Below are 18,438 nucleotides of genomic sequence, written 5' to 3'. Positions count from 1 at the left end.
CAAGGTCGATTTCATTCGTACGGTAATGGGACTCCCCTTCCTTCAAGCAAATTTGACACGGCCAGGAAAAGAACATCGACCGTAGATTTACAAACACATCGCTTCGAGTCGTTTGGCTGCACGCAAGTGAATGTTAATATGTAATCTCCTTAATTTTCAATTAGGACCCGCACTGCCGCAGTGATGAACACCTGCTAAGCAGGGGCTGTGTTTTCTTGTGTTGCATGGCGCGCAAGACAAATTGGAAAGTAACTGCGCAATACCTGGCGCAGGAGCGGATATTTCACATATTGCACCTCTCAGCTCAACGACGACGGAACCATTTGTAATAGGGCCGCCGCGGTAGCTCAGTGGTTATGGTGCTCAGCTGCTGACCCAAAAGACGCGGGTTCGATCCCGGCCGCGGCGGCGGAATTTCTTTGGAGGAGAAATTCTAGAGGCCCGTGTGCTGTGCGATGTCAGTGCACGTTAAAGAACCCCAGGTGGTCGAAATTTCCGAAGCCCTCCACTACGGCGTCTCTCATAGCCTTGTCGCTTTGGGACGTTAAACCCCACAAACCAACCAAACCATTTGTAATAGCTCCGCCATCGAGTGCGAACGGCCTCAGTGTTGTGTTAGGTCAACGATTCAGAAAACTCCTTCACAACGTCGGAGCGTTAAAGTTCAAAAGATCAATATTTTGAGAAAATCTCAATTTCTTGCTTCATTCCTAGCTACATCCTTTTTTTATCATTAATGTTATTGCCCCCTCAAGGGCGTTAAAGTACTGCTAACAAAAGAAAATTCACAGGGACAATTAATTCTCCTATAGCGGATGTTTCAGCGAACACTTTCAAAAATTTTCCAAAATAAGCTTTTTGGGGTAAAAATATGGCGCCGGACACCAGAAAACTAGCGAATCGTCTTAACTACTAAGCTGAGGAACTAATTTTTAATAATTAACTTTTTAACCTGTTGCTATCAGGGATTTGTAGCCGGTTGTTAGTAATAGCCATATCAGTTTTTAGATTTTTTGAAAATGCGATTACCTTTGGCGCTGTGGCTCGACAAAATTTGGCTTTTTTGAGTATTTACGAGTACTGGAGGGGTCGCTTTGCCTGCATGCTTTCGAAAGCGCATGTATTTTCTCACAATGCAGGCACATTTTGTCGAGCCAGAGCGGCGAAGGCAATCGCGTTTTCGAAATTCTTAAAACTGCTATGACTGTTACTAACGAACGGCTATAAATCTCTAATTACTATCGGTTGCCTACCTGTGGTAGTAAAAGTTAGCTATCAGAAATTCGTTAACCAGCTTACCACATGAGACAATTCACCGGATTTTTGGTGTACGCGACGACTGATAATACTGTGCCGAAAAGCCATATTTTTACCCCAAAAGCCTATTTTTGAGAATTTTTGAAAGTGTTCCCTGAAATACCTTATTGGCAGTGCGGTAGCTTCAGCAGCCGTTTATGCATCTACCGGAAGTTTGGTCTGGTGAAGTCACTTCTGCCAAAACAATGAATTTTATGACCATCGTCACATTTGGCTCCATGGAGCTTCCAACTTTACTGCACTTGTAAGGGATCGGTAGTCTACGCGGGGTCATCGGAACGCGGCTGGGGGCGCTCAAAGCGAATCGTCTCCTATTTGGAACGCGGCCGCTCGCGAACGCGCCAAGAAGTACGGGTGTCCACCCCGCCCCGCTGTACCGATTCGCGCACGTACTGGCACGAATGTGTATTTGTGTTTGTTTTTATGTTTATGTAGTGGTAGATAGGGTGGTTTACCTTGTTGAAGCCGGAGGGCTGGCCATGCCCTTGAAGAACCAATCATGTTGAGAGCACAACATGATTGGAAGCTACGAAATGTGGGCCGGGCCTTTAGGGCTTTAAAACCGGGCCCCGGAGCTGGAAGCGGGGTTCTGGGCTAAGGTGAGATGCAACGCATCTTCGGCAACGCCGAGTAGGGGCCTCCCCTAGTATTAGCCAGTACCGCCCTTTTTGTTGTTTGTCTTTTTGCCGTTTTAATTTGTCTGTAGTGCCTTAACTTGTATCTATTGTACATATTTGTATATAAATCTCCAGTCATTGCCTTTTTCATCCCTGCGTGTCAACTCATCGTGAGACCGTCTCTGACGGTGCACCACTGGTGCGAAAGTGAATAGAGGAAAGGCGCCGCTGTGCGAGGAGAAACCTCAGGATGTTAAGTGCGTCTTGGAGGAATTAGAAGCAAAGCACCAGCAGCTAGCACTGGAGCTCGCTGAGCTCAAGGAGTCTAGGAAAGCTAGTGGACTAGCGAGGGACAACTACTCCGAGTCCCGAGAGATGAGGCCGCCTGTGCTGGAAGACAAAGACTTATCCTGCTCAAGCACAGGTGGAGGAAAGGGCAGTCAGGTCGCTGAAGGCAATCAGCCGATATGCGCGGACGCCTCTTTGTTGGGAAATGCCGCAGAGAGCGAAAACGAGATTTCTGAAGGAATCACAGCTTCGCTACTGCGGGCGGCTAGCAAAGAAAAAGAGCAGCCCAATTCTGATGGTCTAGGGCCAATCGAGACCAAATTCTCCGAAACCAAGCAGGACAGTGATCTAATTCCTGCAGGCTCTATGGATGAGATTGCGATCTGTGACCCGGAGCTAGCGACAGGAGAAAGGCTAACGTTGCTGGAACGGCACACTGTGTCGGTCATAGGGCATGAAGGGCCTCGTAGCGTTGCTGATGGCAAGAGCCTTTCATCTGAGCCAGGGAGCGGAGGTGGGCCCGCTGGGCCGACCGGGCAGAGCGCCACGCAGTTGTCGAACGCACCCGGTGTGTGTCCGGCCAGGTCATTTGAGGACCCGGAAATGAGTGGCGACTTGCCGCAAGGCAAGCTCGGGTCAAGTGACTGCGAGGGAGCTCATGGAGCCTCGGAGTTAGACGATGCCACGAAGCCGACAAATGCCTATCAAGCAGGCAACGGCAACGTCAGTGTTTGCCCGAGCAGGAACAGGGCAAATGGCTCGAAGAGAGGCAAAGTGGAGAGAGGCAGGTGCATGGCTTTCACGCTGAAAGTCGACGCGAGGAACAGTATGTTCCGTGCTAGAGGTCGGCATATCAAGTGTAGCAAGACTGACTGTACTGCTATATTTGGACGGGCCAGGGGCTATGCTCTTTACGCAGCACGCGTGTCGTACTGGTGCGCCGGAGAGAGAGTGCTCTCAAGTGCGTCGCATGGTCGGAGATTTTCACCTATCGATGACCAGGACGTTTTTGATCCTGGAGGGCACCGTCTTTTCAGTTCACGCCCCGTTGTGGCGCCAGCCTAATGAGTGAGTTACCGTTTAGGCGTTGTGTTACTGACAACACGTGGTGGCTCGAATGTACACAGGGACGCTCGGTGCGACTAAGGAGGCTCACGTGGGCATTGGGCGAGTGCTGTGAACGCTCCAGTCGCGAGTGTCTGTGTCTGTGTGCTCATTCGCGAGCAGGACGACGGCGTGCATGCAGGCGAACTGGGTGCAACGCACCAACTTGGACGCTGTGTTACGGCGCACGGCAGGCATGCCACTGTGTGTATTTAAGTGTGCATTTTGCGTGATGTTGTGTTGGTGCCCGTGTGCATTTTGTTGTTTTTGCTTTTGTTCGTGCAACTGGTCGCAGCGCGACAGCTTGGACTTCGGTGAATGCGCTGGTTTTACAGGTGTGAAACGCGCATTTGAATGTGTACGTTTTGTTTATGTTATGTCACCCGAAGGGTAGTTTCGTGTCAGACACCGATCCCTTTTGTTTGTAATTCTAAAAGTGGCATTTGAGCCCTTTGTAGAATCTTGGGAAGGGCGTGTAAGGGATCGGTAGTCTACGCGGGGTCATCGGAACGCGGCTGGGGGCGCTCAAAGCGAAGCGTCTCCTATTTGGAACGCGGCCGCTCGCGAACGCGCCAAGAAGTACGGGTGTCCACCCCGCCCCGCTGTACCGATTCGCGCACGTACTGGCACGAATGTGTATTTGTGTTTGTTTTTATGTTTATGTAGTGGTAGATAGGGTGGTTTACCTTGTTGAAGCCGGAGGGCTGGCCATGCCCTTGAAGAACCAATCATGTTGAGAGCACAACATGATTGGAAGCTACGAAATGTGGGCCGGGCCTTTAGGGCTTTAAAACCGGGCCCCGGAGCTGGAAGCGGGGTTCTGGGCTAAGGTGAGATGCAACGCATCTTCGGCAACGCCGAGTAGGGGCCTCCCCTAGTATTAGCCAGATCCACCTTTTTGTTGTTTGTCCTTTTTGCTGCTTAATGTGTCTATTGCCTTAACTTGTATCTATTGTAAATACTGTACATAAAATTTGAAGTGGTCGCCTTACCCCTGCGTCTCAACTGAACACAAGACTGTCTCTGACGGGCACCCCTGGTGCGAAGAGCTTCAGTCTTCAAGTTGAAACCAACCGTCTCTGGCGGGGGCACTTGGTCAGAAAAAAAAACCTTGTTCCATGGCGCTGTTTGGCCACAGATGCCCTTGCACCATCTAAAATTATCATCATCATCATCCACCGGAACGCGGCCGCCGGAGATGGGATTTTATCAGTCGTCCTCTGGTGGTGGTGTCGGTCACCACATACAAATCGCTGTGCCGCTGCGACGGCTAGAGTAATTTTGCATGCTCTCGAGTGAATTAACGAATAAAGCTTCCCACGCTAGCTGTTTGGGTTTAGTACAGAAAAAAAAATGTTTTTGGTTTTTGAGACACGTCGCGTTGGCTTATTGGTTTGGTTAGAGCGCTCGGCTGCTGAGGAGAAGCACCCGGGTTCGAACCCGACCGCGGCGGCCGCGTTTCGATGGAGGCGAAAGGCAACGGGGCCCTTGTGGTCTGCTATGTCAGTGCATGTCAACGATCTCCAGGTGGTCGAAATTATTCTGGAGACCTCTACTACGGCACCTCTTTCTCTCTTCTTTTACTCCTACCTACCTCCCTTCCCTCACGGCGCGGTTCAGGTGTCCACCGAGATATGAGAGACAGGAACTGCGCCATTTCTTGTCCTCAAAAATCAATTTTCAATATCTGGTTTCTGATGAAAGCAAATGGTGCAGCAACTCACATCTCGGTGGACACCTGAAGCGCTTTATAAGGAAACAGACAATTAAAAAAAACATATTTAGCTGAGTAGGAAAGGCCGATCCAACTAACGCAGAAAGTCAACCGCGCCAGATGACCAAGAGCTTATTCGCCTCGGCGACCCCGTCAGAGCGTTGGACGAGCTGGGTGGTGGGGTGATCTCTTTTATTACTCCCAAAAAGAGGAGACCAGTCCAAGGACCGGTTGCGCTGGCTTAGAGGAGGTCGGCGGGGATCCCTTGGGATGCCGCGGCCTCCACCGCGCGCTGGATAAGCCGGCGTTGGTCTGCCGGCTCGGAAGTACGCAGGAGAGACTCCCACGTCTCTGGGGTGTTTGGGTTGTTTGTGTTGTAATGTGTACAAGTCCACGCCATGTGTATGAGTGGCCGGACATGAGCTCCGAGCTGCGCAGGATGGTGACATTTTAAAGAAAAGAAATATTTCCCGTAGTGGAGGTCTCCGGAAGAATTTTGACCATCTGGTGATTTAAACTACACTGACATTGCACACCACACGGGCGACTTTGTATTTCGCCTTCATCGAAACGCGGCCGCCGCGACCGTGTTCGATCTCGATAAGGAATTCCCGAGTTTTGCAAGAAAATGACATGAAATTTCGCCTGAAGATTACTTTCCCGAGCCTATGCAGCCTCTCCTGACTGGCTGCAGAATCTGTGGATGACGTTCCATGGTGGGCGGTAGGGAGCGGATCCCCAAGGAGTTTTTTATCCTGCGGAAATGTTAATGCACAAGCATTTTACGTTTCATTAGCACAAAAGCTGGCATCGTCACCGTCCATGACACGAATTTCCTGTGACGTCGCCATGCTCTCGCATGACGTCAGCAGTAGACCATAAGATAGTGACGTCTACAGCAAGGAACAAAAAGTCAAATTTCTTAAGAGGGTGCAGGGAATTGAACCAAGCATCTTCAGGTCGCGACGATAGCACTTAAACCACAGGCCACGAAACCACTTTTTTTTTCTTTACTGCCTACCGCGTTCCTCCGTGGCGAATAAAGGTGAACCTATTGTATGCGTTTCTTTACGACTGTATGTTAATGAGTAGGTGTCTCATTAGAAAGGAAGCAATCTTTAATGAAATTCGCAATAAAACTCACGATGAAATAATTCTTTCGCATTGAAAGCACGTAACAAGTCATTAGTGCCCTTCGTATTTTTTCATTTCTGAGATCTTCGGTCGTGGTGGTGAAAAATATTTATCATCCCTTAAATATAGTTGGAGAGGTGATTGGAGTAGGGCCCTATTGGCCGTTTCCCTTTACAATACTAGGTGGAGCCCCCCTTCCGGGGCCCCATTGGCAAGCAACGCCGCCCGCGTCCGTTGAACCAAGGCCTTTTGAGCCTGGAGGGCTTTCCAGCCGAGCAGGGCCGCCTCCCAGTCCTCGCTGGTTTGGCTGCGGGGTAATAGATGTGTTTGATTGGCACGCCACAACTCAATAGGTTCCCCTTCGGGATTACAATACGAGCGTTAGTGATTCTTAAAACCTCACGAAAAGATGTCGCTTCGTTCTGGCACACTATCATTTGCGTCACCACGCTGTCGTGGTTGTGAGACAAGTGTCCATGCTTTTAACCTGGCTTTTCTGTATATTTTGCGTTTACAAGTAATTAATTCTATCAGCATGCATAGTTTGTGTTATTTTCCCATTTCGGGCGCTACTGTTATCAGATTCTAATTCATCTGCACCACAGATATGCGTCATCACATAGCCATGTGACGCTGCAGTGATTGTGCAATCTTTTAGACATGCGAGATGGAACATCAAGCTGACCCGGACATTATCTATTGACATGAACATGCTTTTGAAATACTGTTAAGAGAACAAGGCCACAGCATGAGGGTAAAGACTACATTGATAGATCGGTTTTCATCCGAGTGATGCTGGATTGGCAGTAAAGTTCCTTGAAAAGAATCGTGAAGCCCTGTTCTGGCTGGATCAAGATGATAAGTTGAACATGACTAAGGTTGAGATAGAAGCTTCAGTTATTGTAAGTACGTTAGGTTTTCTACTTATTTCTCCTGCTTGAGCTCGCTCAAATCTGATTTGGTACGCTTTCGTTCACTCAAACAATGCATAAACCTTCGATTGGCGGTTGCTAAGGAGAACAAATTATATGAGACTTGAAAGTTGGGATACTTGTTCACTTTGCAGAATTCGTTTGAACTAAAGGGGGGAACATGAGCATTTGCTCGGATCAGAACTCTAGGTTAAGGCGGAGGCTTGGGCGATTTGCTGAGTTCGTCCTTTGTCCCATGTCTAGCGCTGTTTTACTTGCATACAGAACTCTAGATTTGTCGAATTCGACAGGGACGATGCAGTCACAATGATAGCTGTCTATAGTTGGGAAATCACGCCAACAGCGAAAGATTTTGTACTGCCACTAGGTCACCTCTTGAGTGAGCACTGAAATAAACAGACGCACTAAGGTGGACTTAAGAAGGTATCGGGTGTGACTCCACAGGAGATTAAGTAATGCAATCGGCATGTGGTCATGAGCACTCCAAGAAGTCCGTCTCGGCTATCGCTGCGCAGGTGGCCGCCCTCTTCGCCAGCCAGCGTCTCATCGCGAGCTTCTACGACAGCGAGAAGCACGCCCTGGTCATACAGGGCCTGTTCTGCTTGGCGCGCGCCTACCTCCTCTCGGGGTTCGCGCTGTTCGCCGGCTACAGCGCCGAGCTCTTCCAAGGCGAGGCACGCGCACACGCGGGAGCCCTGGTGAGGGCCGTGCGTAGCCAGTTCCGCAGGATCCTCTCGGAGTGGCCGAGTGCAAACAACAGCAGCGCCACCGTCGTCACCGAGTGGGACTCGACCGAGGTCGTTTTCTCGGTAGGATTGCCGGCGCGTCTGACTTCTTTAGGAGCTTTTCAGGGCAGATAATATGGGAATTATGATTTAAGACATGAAGCCTTTGGTGCATGGTTTGCAATGGGCTATCTGATAAAGGGCTATCAATTGAGACAGAGCTAGAATTAGAAGGATGCCCATAAAAGCAGGGGTACCCACAAGCTTTGACTGTCAAGTGATGCCATTTACCTTTGGTGGAAGAAAATAAGCAGAATAAGGAAATTATTCTAGATGTCATCGACAATTCATGATTAAACAGCGCGAAAGAACGGGGACACGGACAGGAAACACGTAAACACACAGAGCGCAGATTTTAGTTGCAAGTCTGCGCTCTGTGTATGTACGTGTTTCCTCTCACTGTGCCCATTCTTTCGCACAGTTTAATCACGGACAAGAAGCACCAACTAGCCCGCCAGAAAACACTCCTCGTCATGGACAACACTCTGGGAAATGCGCTCAGGTAAGTTTATATCCAATATGAATAGAACATTTTCCACGAGAACTGTGAAAACGCAGTACGCGCGCTGTTTTCCGGATTGCTTCCCATCTAAGTTAGTTTTCAAGGCATATGTTTTTTCAACCGCCGTTTGCGACGTGGAAGCAAGTATGTATCAGTGATGGAAGTGTCATTATGGCGGAAATCGATACACTGAAATATTTCTATGAAGTACACCGTACTCAAAACTTTGCTTCTCTTTTAACATTACCCAGAATGCTTTTTTACGCAGCGCAACTGTGTTTAGTAGAGAACACCACCTATACAGAGACAAAGGAACGACCTTTCACCGGGGCAGGAATGAAGGTGTATCTACCATTATTCGTTATCTCTTGTTGTTTGAACCATGCTGCATGTTGTCGCATTAAGGGCATGTGGTAAGGAAAACGACTAAAGCTGGTTTTTTTTCTGGAGCTTAATGCACGAACGCGCGGCATGTTTTTGGACACGAAAGTAAGCATGTCTGCAGTGTCCTTCAGTTTCTCTTCTTTCACACTTGCAAGATACGAAAGTCTTACCACCTTCGACTGCATGACTGACAGGCCGTCGATCCGGGCGAAGGTACACCTGGCCAGGAAGGAGGCCACTCAAGCTACCCATACATGGGCGACTCCCTGGTCGACAACTGGCGCCGGGCCGCCGAGGTGCAAGCCGGGGCGCTACCTTCGCTTGGGGCGGCCGTCTCTTCAGCGATGGAGGCGCTCGCCTTCTACGCCATCCTCGAGCGCGACTTTCTGCTGCTGCCGTACGCCTTCGCGTTCCCTCTCTACGATGAGGATTCGACGGGGGCCATGAACTACGCCGGCCTCGGCAGCCAGGTGCAGCAGCGCGTCGCTGTGCGTGAGAAAGGATAGTGTTGTTCCCCACTAAAGATCGGAGCATCGCACATTGATAGTCTGCGTTCAAGTAGCGTGCGCTTCAGCTTTCGTAAATGGCGGTTGCAGTGTAGACATCAGATGACTTGCCCCCGCTGCAGCGTAACGATGTCTCTGATCGTTCTCCATTCAAACCGTTTCACTAGTCGCGCGACTGTACGAGAAAAATGCTGATATGTAATTTGATTAGTTTTGAAATTTTAGTTCAGCTTAATTACTGCGTTGTAAACTAAGGGTACTGATATTTAAGTAGGATGACAGAATTAATTCTAAATTAAACACTCCCTCAGTGGACTGAATGATTTATCGCTTCCTGATTTAGATGCTGAACGGAGGCTAACGAATCGAAATGGCTGGTTGTGGTGAGTTTGTTCTTTACAAACTTAGCATCGTTTGAAGGAACATCTCTTCACAGCTTAAATCACGGCAACTGACCAGTCGGCTTACTCTGTGTTCCGTACAAAGTATTTACAAATGTAATCGCTGATAGAGCCAGCACAATCCATGAAGTAATCAAGCATGCTTTCGTAAAGGCTACTCGACAAAGTCTGCATTCACACTATGATTCAGGCGATAGATAAGTCCGTAGAATATATCAAACTCCTTTATATAGCATTCGTAGATCACGAGCAGTCATGCAGGCATTACGGAATCAGGGTGTAGATGAGCCCTGCGTAAAAATGCTGCAATATATTTATCACAACGGCTGTAAAGACTCTATAGTCTTAATAAAGTCAGCAACAAAATTCCAGTAAGGAGGGGTGTCAGGCAGGGAGGTGCGATCTCGCCATTGCTGTTCGCTGCCTATTTACAGAAGGCACTCAGGTGCCTGCCTTGAGAAAAGTTGTGGATGGAAATGAATTTAAAATACCTTAGTAATCTGCACTTCGCAGATATTGCCTTACTAAGTCGTTCAGGGGTAGAAATTCAAAGATTTATCAATGAATTAGACAGGATGGGTAGGACGGTGGGTCTAAAAATTAATATGCAGAAAACCAAAGTAATAGTAAACAGACTCGATAGGAAGCAACAGTTAACACCGCTCTTAGAACTAATTTCTTTATTTATGGACAGATTTACACCAAAATTTCATTGTTTGTACATTTTCATGTGCTGATTCTAAAACTGCAAGTAGTTTCCGCCTGAAGCCGTAAGTTTTATATTTATTAGGGAAATATGTCTTTTGTTTGGAGGAAGTTTGGTTAATTAACGTAAAACCTTGTGGACAAGATTACTATTTATAAATTATCTAGAGTCACCAAGGAGTGCAATAAGGCATAAATCAGCATTATAGGACAACGTGGACGAAAGTTACAGCTGCTCAAACATGACAGCGAAAAAGCTCATTTTGACTACTGGGACACAGGATTTATTTCCAAACTTTTTCTGAGGAAGCAGTACTTTAAAGTTAGCCTTATTGCACAACCTGTGCATTTATCTTTCGAGCACAAAAAGAATTGTAGTAATATCTAAAATAGAACTGGAGATATCGCTCCTCCAAAATTCTGTGTGCGCCAAAATTACAGTTTTGAGAAATCGAAAAAAAAAACGTTTTTGGCATATTTTTGTGGCACTAAGGGTAACTAGAAATCACTGAACTGAGTTACGGCTGGTGTCTGATGTGGAAGCAGCATTTCCCGTCTACATAACTGCGGTTCCAAGAAGCAAATTGCCGGCGAATAGATGGCATTGTTTGGAGGAGTTCCTTTGCACTGTGACCTCCCCCAAGCTGCAGCGCGCGATTCTACCTCACAACGGCGCTGTGATTGCAGTCAGCCCCTAAGAAACGATACGTGCTCTTTGCTCATCTTGCCCCTCAAAACATTGAGAATCAAATTTATTTCGTCAAGGTTTCCTATTCCGCGCTTTGCGGGACGCCGTTTCGCGGCCGTCGCTGGCGCCGCGTCATCAGGTTTATCGGAAAGCTCGACCTATCGCGCCGTTGCTGGCTATCAACGGAAGCTGCTTAGGTATCGCTTCTTCATCTGCGTAGTCACGATTACGCTCTCTGTACGCGGCAGGAATCGCCCTGATCACTCCTCGCCGTCGCGGTAAGCAGCGCCGGCGTTATCAGGTCATCGCGAACCGTCGGCGCTTCATAGCTGATTGTAGATAACGGGCGGACGCTTCATCGCTGATTATGGATAACGGGATGCGACGATTCAGCGTACCCAACGCGCTTCGCATCTATACCTTTCGCTCCGTCAGGATGAGTATTCAATCCTGGCTGTCACGCTAAGCATCGCCGGTTACGGCGTTATCGGACCGTCGTGCAGCGTGGTTGCTGAATGCAAGGATGCACGATACAGCGTTCCCAGCGCGCTTCGGATCAATATCTTTTAGTGCGTTTGGACTAAGACTTGCGTAAATTGAAATATTTCGCACTTAGCGCCCGACAAACCTCACTTCGCCGTGACAGTGGGACTGCCCGACCCACACAAAATGGCGTCGGGCTGCAAAAGGTCGACTCCGTCAACCAACCAAAACTTAGAGGTAATATAACCAAAATGAACCAAAAGTCGCCATTCTGGTCGCGTGATTTAGAGAACCAATAGCAGAACGCGTTTTGCTCAATTTTGTTTCTTTGTTTATCGCTGCTGGGGCTTGGTCATAGTTGCCAACCGGAATATTTGAACAGCCTGAATCGAGACCTTTCAAACGAAACCAAAATGGCGCCGGCGGAGCGCGTATTTTTCGAACTGCGGGCAGACTAAGTTCGGTGCGATTAGACTTCAATTTAAAGGGCCGCGCGCGCGGTTTCACGTCTTTGGAACGCTGTAACTAATGAATTAGGCGGTATTTTTCAACGAAAATTCGTAGTTAGCTGCGCAATCACCTCAGGATCGCTAAAATTAAAAGATTGAAAATGTGATTTTTTACTAATTTTCGGCCGCAAAGAGCCGTGTCTCCCCTTAGACAGGAAGGGCAGGACGGTGGGTCTAAAAATTAATATGCAAAAAACCAAAGAAACAGTAAACAGACTCGAAAAGGAGCAACAGTTTACATTAGAGAGGGAGCTACCAGAACTAGTAAAGGAATAGATCTACTTAAGGCAGTTATAGACCACAGATCCGTATCACGAGAGAGAAATTATTAGAAGAATAATGATACGAAAAGCGCACTTGTCAGGATCTCTCGGATGATGAATAGCAGTTTGCCAATATCCATCGAGAAAAAAAAACATACAACAGCTGTATCTTACCGGTACTCGCTTATGGAGAAGAGACGTGGAGGCTAACGAAAAGGACTCAACTAAAATTAAGCACAGCGCAGCGAGCTGTTAATAGGAAAACCATAGGTTTAATGTTAAGAGACAGCAGGACAGCAGATTGGGTGAGGGAAAAAACGCGGGTTGATGACATCCTAGCGAAATGGATAGGAAGAAATGGGCTTGGGCAGGGCATGTAATGCGAAGACAAGGTAACCGCTGGTCCTTAAGGGTAACGGAGTGAACTCGAAGATAACGGAAGCGTAGCAGAGGGTGGCAGAAAGTAGGTGGGCGGATGAGATTAAGTAGTTTGCGGGGGTAGGGTGGCTGCAGATCGCACAGAACTAGGTTAATTGGGAAGATATGTGAGAGGCCTTTGTCTTGCAGTGGGCGTAATCAGGTTGATGATGATGATGCGTAGGATGAAGAAATCTCCGACATTGCGCATTTAATCTGGTGTCCAAAATCTGACGCGTACCGCCGCCGTGCTTCTTTGGTACTTATTTTTTTCTCTTGGCCTATTACCACTACCATCAAAAGCAAAGAAGGAATGCCAATTCCCAGCTGTTTCCACAACGACACTTTTAACAGTGTTAACAGCGGAGTACAGACTATGAGCTTTCTTAACAGTTGAACCTCCCCTTGACCTTTAAATATTGCTCCCCCAGAAAGTGCAAATAGTCGGATCCCAAACTCTTTTGGCAGTCTAACAAAAAGTAATCGCAAGATCAAAGTAAGAAACTAAAATTGCAAATCCCCTTTCTTGTTTTGGAAAATTCAAACATGGTCTTAAGTAACTGTTGTAACTAGTGAAAGGTAGAGAGGGGGAGGTAGGAAAAAATGCTTGCCCGTAAGTTTGGTTGAACCTGACCCATTTGGTACATGGCGTGTTTGCCGTCAGGGCGAGAAAGAACGGAAACACATTTGAGGGGACGAACGGCGACACTGACAAAAACAACAGCTTTCTTGACAATAACGACACCATATATAGGGGCCACTACAGAATTTTTTTCTTTTATACAAACAATTTACAGCTTCTGCGTCAGTGTGCTGCTCAAGAATGCTAGTATCTTTGTCCGACATCATCGGAACCACTGGTGCAAAGTTCAGATCAGGCAGGTCATGGTGGTTCAGAAACGTGGTAACAAGCTGGTGCTTGAGATTAAGGAATACTGGCCATAGACGGATGTGGACAAGCATATGTCAGCACGCCTTCATTGAACGTGATAACACAAGAGAAAAAAATCTAGTGCAGTAGATAGACGCAGAACATGTAGCTTATCACCATTTTTTTATGTTAAGAAACAAAATCTGTCACGTGGCACCAATATATATTGTCGTTGCCGTCAATAAAGCTCTTGTTATTGCCAGCGTTGTCCTTCGTAGCTTCACTTCTGCTTCCGTTTTTTTTTTTTTTCCGAGCTGAGGCAAAGCAACCAATCTCTGCGGTCTCAGGTTGTTGCACTACAGAAAGTGGGCCATTAACTGTTGCTGTGAGCTGTTGTTGTTTTTTTAAATTTCCACCCCACTGTAGGTTTATTTGTCGCTAAATCAGCTCGGATTACTCTTTCTGCAGGGATTCTGCCACTGAGGGACTTTTCAGGTTGCAGGGTAGAAAGAATTCTTATACTTGGATACAGAAAAGCAAATGGTTTTAAAATTGGAACCGACGATACTAAAGAATTCCTGTAGAATTTTGTTGTAATGTTTTTCTTTTTTAGAGGTGTGTGTTTGCTTTTTGCCGTCTTACGATATTCTTGCAGAATTTTGTTGAAATGCCTTTCATGTGCACACTGTGCTGTATGAATGCAGGGTGCTTAGGGCCTAGTCAGGTGACCTCATGTGTCATCTTTAGCCCTCTTCACCTAGACAATTGTATTTTGTCTGAATTTCAATAAATTTCAATTTCAAAAAGCAACTCAAACTTCATCAAAAGACTGCAACGTACACAAGCTGCCCTTTACAAGTTCTTTTATGCTATTATAATACGATGACAGTGTACGTTATTCTATTTTGAGGAGTCAGTGAAGGATTTCTTAGTGGTATCGTGAAGGAGACATTGACGAGTGGTGCGAGGTGGAGAGTGGTAATTATTATCTGAGCTGCTTAAGTTCGCTAATTTGCATGAAGCTAAGCAATGTACCTGGCTTACGACAGAACAGCTCCTGAATAGTGTAAGAGCAGTTTGAGCCTGTGCTATAAAAAATAGTCATATTAAGAAGGAAACTTCTGTGTAACACATCACAAGCGAAAAATCATCTCTGCGACACATCACCGCTTGAAAGATAGACAAGAACCTGGCTGCCGTTCGTTGCACTTTCTGGTGCTATTTAACTGGCCGAATTTTCAAGCATCCCCGTTTCACTGGCATGGTACTATAAATAAGCTGCTAGTTCAGCAGAATTTGCGGTGTATTTTAATATCCGCCGTAATAACCAAGATTTCTTTTTTGTGTTCAACAGGTCTAATTGTTCTGCATAATTCACCTTCACTTCACCTCCAATGTAAGGTGCACGAGTCAGAGGGAGCATGCGATGAAGGTCGACGTAGGAAGCAACAAGTTAGAGCAAGAGTGCAAGGAACCTACCGTCTTGCATTGTGGCAGGCTAGTAGGCATTATTATCAAAAAAAATTTGCCCGTTTTAGTTTCCTTCAAAGCACTGTACTCTCGCAGGATGCTAGTTGTTGCCGTAAGGCAACAATTAAATACTGCGTCTTCCTTAAATTTATACACTCTAACGAGCCGATTGATTCCCTACCCATGTCTGCTCAACATTTCAAGAATGGCCTCTGTTATGGCCGTTTTGATGCCGTTGAGGTCAAGAGGGTTCTTGCACATCAGGTGCTCTCACTGTTTGGTTACGTTTCAAGTGACATTTGAGGTAGAACATCACATTTCACGTGAGCCGGTGAGGTAGAGGCTGGCGCTGGTGAACACACTCAAAGGCAGGCCACGCGCAGCATAAATACTCTGAAGTAGAAGGTTGCGCCGCCGCTGACTTGAGTGGTGGTAGAGCGCCGTACACAACATGCAGATGTGGTCCGTTCAGATTCCATCGTGGCTTTTGTTTGTCTATACCTCCGCTTTCTAATTCGTTCCCTTTGAGATAAAGAATGATTACGCTACTAATTAGCCAGTGATCAGCGCCACGCAAATACTAAAACAATATCCCCTATGCCTTCCTTGGCCTCACTCAGTGAGTGTTTTGTTTGAAATGTATCTTGGCCAGTCAGTTATTGTTCACGGTGGGTTTCCTACACCGTTGCTGCGTATTTTCTTTTTTTTTTTAAACGAGGTCCTTGTACATGCACCCATTGTGATAACACGTTCGCTGCTTTCATTTTTGTCGAATATTTTGAAACAGGGAGCAGGGACACTTAATTTGGTTTATCTATGCGAGATGCTTTTAAGCTGCTCTTTCTATAGCAGTGGTTTTTTCCCACTTATATAAGCAAGAGGTTCCGCAACCGGGCGAAAGGATTGGCCTTCTCCAATGTGTGTGTGCCAATGCACAGGTAGCACTGGCGTCGGGACAACTGTTCTTGGAGGCCTTCCGGGACAACATCCCGCCAAAGCTGCGCTGTCTCCGCCCTGGTTCAACCAGCGTACGCCAGACACAGAGAGAGGCGTTGCAGGTCTGGTCGTCCGCTACTTAAGTCTAGTTGTTGCATGCCAAGCAACTCTTCCAGCATCTTCTAATGTCGTGCAGGAAAGAAATCCCCAATTTTATCCCATCATTCGCTATAACTTTTTGCCTTCCATCCGCCTCTCCTTATTCCTTCGGTAATTTCCTCTTTTTCTCTCTTTACTTGTCAGCGACACTCAGTTTAATTTGGTGGGTTATAAGCCTGCTTTCGAGATGCGGTGTGCTATGAAAACGTTTTTTTTTCTCGGTGGCCCAAATCTTGTGGATTTGTTTCATTGCGTCAGTCCAATGGTGTCACCGTACTTGAGCTTCCCTGAAGTGCCCGACAGCAGAAATATCGGTGAGAAAAACAATGCAACTACCTCACCTTCTGTATGCTTCCTTATAGCTGCCAAGTAAAAGTTACTACTTAGGTTTACCCTCCCGTCCCTTTTCCCCTATTCGCATCGTCGCCCAAGCACCTGGATAACGACCATTCTGGGCGACTTCTTGAGAATGCCACGCTACACCCGGCAAGCTAGCAAGCATTTATTTGACCACCTGGCAACCTCGTGGATTTCTTTTTTGTATATACCTGAGCAATTCCATGTGACGTATAGGATACGGTGGCTTGGATCCTGAAATATGATTCTAATGCCTTTCATGTCACTGTTGCATAGCGTTTTTTTTCAGCTTTAATTATTCCAAAATCACTATTCCTATAGTCAACCTTTTTAGCCTTGCGTTGAAATGTAAATAGGAAGGCCACGTTCTCCTCCAAGAAGGATTAATATAGACAGTCACAGCTCTGTCGCCCACTCTACCCTCGAGTGAATTCACTCCCAACACCATATACAGGTCACATGGACAAAAAGGGCCTAGTTTGTACTGTAAGGTGGTTATTGCACATCTTGAAGACATGACCACATTGCAGACATAAGCACAACACTGCAGAAGGTAGGTACGCGAACATATCACCACGCGAACAGCCGCACAGAAACCCGGGCGAAGACGTCGAACCAGCAGACTGCAGGTGCAAAGCGTGGGTGAAACCACAATTTTGAACTCGATGTCACCGCAGCTGCCGGAGTCGCCCTTCCGCGCATGTGTCAAGAATAAGTCGTTATGCAGGGAAGCGTTCTTTCAGGGTAAAGATCGAGATAAGGAAGCACGAAGGCCGCTCTGTGGCTCCCCTTAGAAACGGACACTCCAAGGGCAAACTCACCAAGGGTTGCTTAGTTAGGCGTGTTTAAAAGTTTATAAAAGGAAGGTGAGCCGCTCTTCAAGCCTCCTCGCTGTGGCAAGGAACGTTTGGATGCTTGGCCTAAATATATTGTGTCCTATATGTGGGAGAGGCCTTTGCCCTGCAGTGGGCGCAGTCGGGCTGATGACGATGACGATCGCTCAACGTTTCCGTGTGGCGCAGGTGCTGTCCTTGAACGTGCTCTTCGACGCGTACAGGGCGGCCGCTGCGCCCTCGGACAGGCGCCTGGTCGGCTGGGAGCGCCTCTCGCGGAACCAGCTGTTCTTCGTGGCCGCCTGCTACGCCATGTGTCCCGGTGACAGCGCCCTGCTGTCGGCGCCCTTCATCGCCGGCGTCAGCGCTGCGCGGTCGGGGGAGAAGGAATGCGACGCCGTCTTCCGCCGGATGAGCCACTTTGCGCGCGCTTTCGAATGCCCGCCTGAGGCGCCCATGAACACGGGCGCAGACTGCCGCGCGTGAGACGGGCGTTTACTGGGCAGACAAAACCGTCTGCGTCACTAGCATCGCCTCAGCCCACCTTTGTCTAGGGCGGACCGTGGTCTGTTCGCAACGATGACGGATTGTTGAGGACCCACTCTGCCACAATGGAGGCCGCATCCTCTATGAGGCATGTCCGTGCAAGGTGTTTGTATCATGCGGACATCAACGCCGTGTCTCCATCCCAATATTGCGCGGAACCGGGGACTGTTCTGTCCACTTTTTATGCTTACTTCGTCTCTACGGCGTCGAATGTGTAATTTAAACTTGAGGTCCGCCGTTCATTTTATCCACTAGCCAGAGACTAACAATTTTCTGTAACTGTTGCGTTTTATGTAGTGATTTGTATCAGTGACCGTCATAAGTATCCTACCGCTCTGAAGTTCACTTGTATTCTTTGAACCGTATCTCGATGCGCGTTTATAGCGTCTGCGGTACGGCTGCGCCCAACCAACCCCATTTCACCTGAACAATCTGTTCGTATCCGAGTAGGCTGTGTTGCTAATGTTGCTAAGTTGTCCATGCGACCAAGCTGACTGGTGTGTACATGAAAAAAAAA

At 47.5% G+C, this 18,438-nt stretch overlaps 1 protein-coding gene across 1 annotated transcript; it reads left to right on the top strand.

The window, feature by feature from the left end:
* The first annotated feature begins 9,028 nt into the window (after nucleotides 1–9,028).
* On the top strand, nucleotides 9,029–17,861 carry LOC149334001 (uncharacterized). The gene is made up of 3 exons (XM_089557836.1): nucleotides 9,029–9,247; nucleotides 16,029–16,118; nucleotides 17,565–17,861. Exons 1-3 carry the CDS (start codon nucleotides 9,032–9,034, stop codon nucleotides 17,859–17,861), a joined length of 603 nt encoding a protein of 200 aa, XP_089413962.1. The 5' UTR covers nucleotides 9,029–9,031.
* The last annotated feature ends 577 nt before the right edge of the window (nucleotides 17,862–18,438 follow it).

Source organism: Amblyomma mixtum, chromosome 8 (genome assembly GCF_055824585.1).
Source record: "Amblyomma mixtum isolate Tamu chromosome 8, ASM5582458v1, whole genome shotgun sequence".
In the NCBI taxonomy this organism is placed as follows: domain Eukaryota; kingdom Metazoa; phylum Arthropoda; class Arachnida; order Ixodida; family Ixodidae; genus Amblyomma; species Amblyomma mixtum.
The sequence above is the reverse complement of the archived record's forward strand: the minus strand, read 5'-3'. Positions and strand labels throughout refer to the sequence as shown.

What these genes read in the sequence shown, in the direction of transcription:
- LOC149334001 (XM_089557836.1), top strand. Translation starts at nt 9,032, where the DNA reads ATGGGCGACTCCCTGGTCGACAACTGGCGCCGGGCCGCCGAGGTGCAA. An exon ending in ACGCCGGCCTCGGCAGCCAG is followed by an intron (nt 9,248 to 16,028) that starts GTGCAGCAGCGC and finishes GCCAATGCACAG; the next exon opens with GTAGCACTGGCGTCGGGACA. An exon ending in TCCGCCCTGGTTCAACCAGC is followed by an intron (nt 16,119 to 17,564) that starts GTACGCCAGACA and finishes CGTGTGGCGCAG; the next exon opens with GTGCTGTCCTTGAACGTGCT.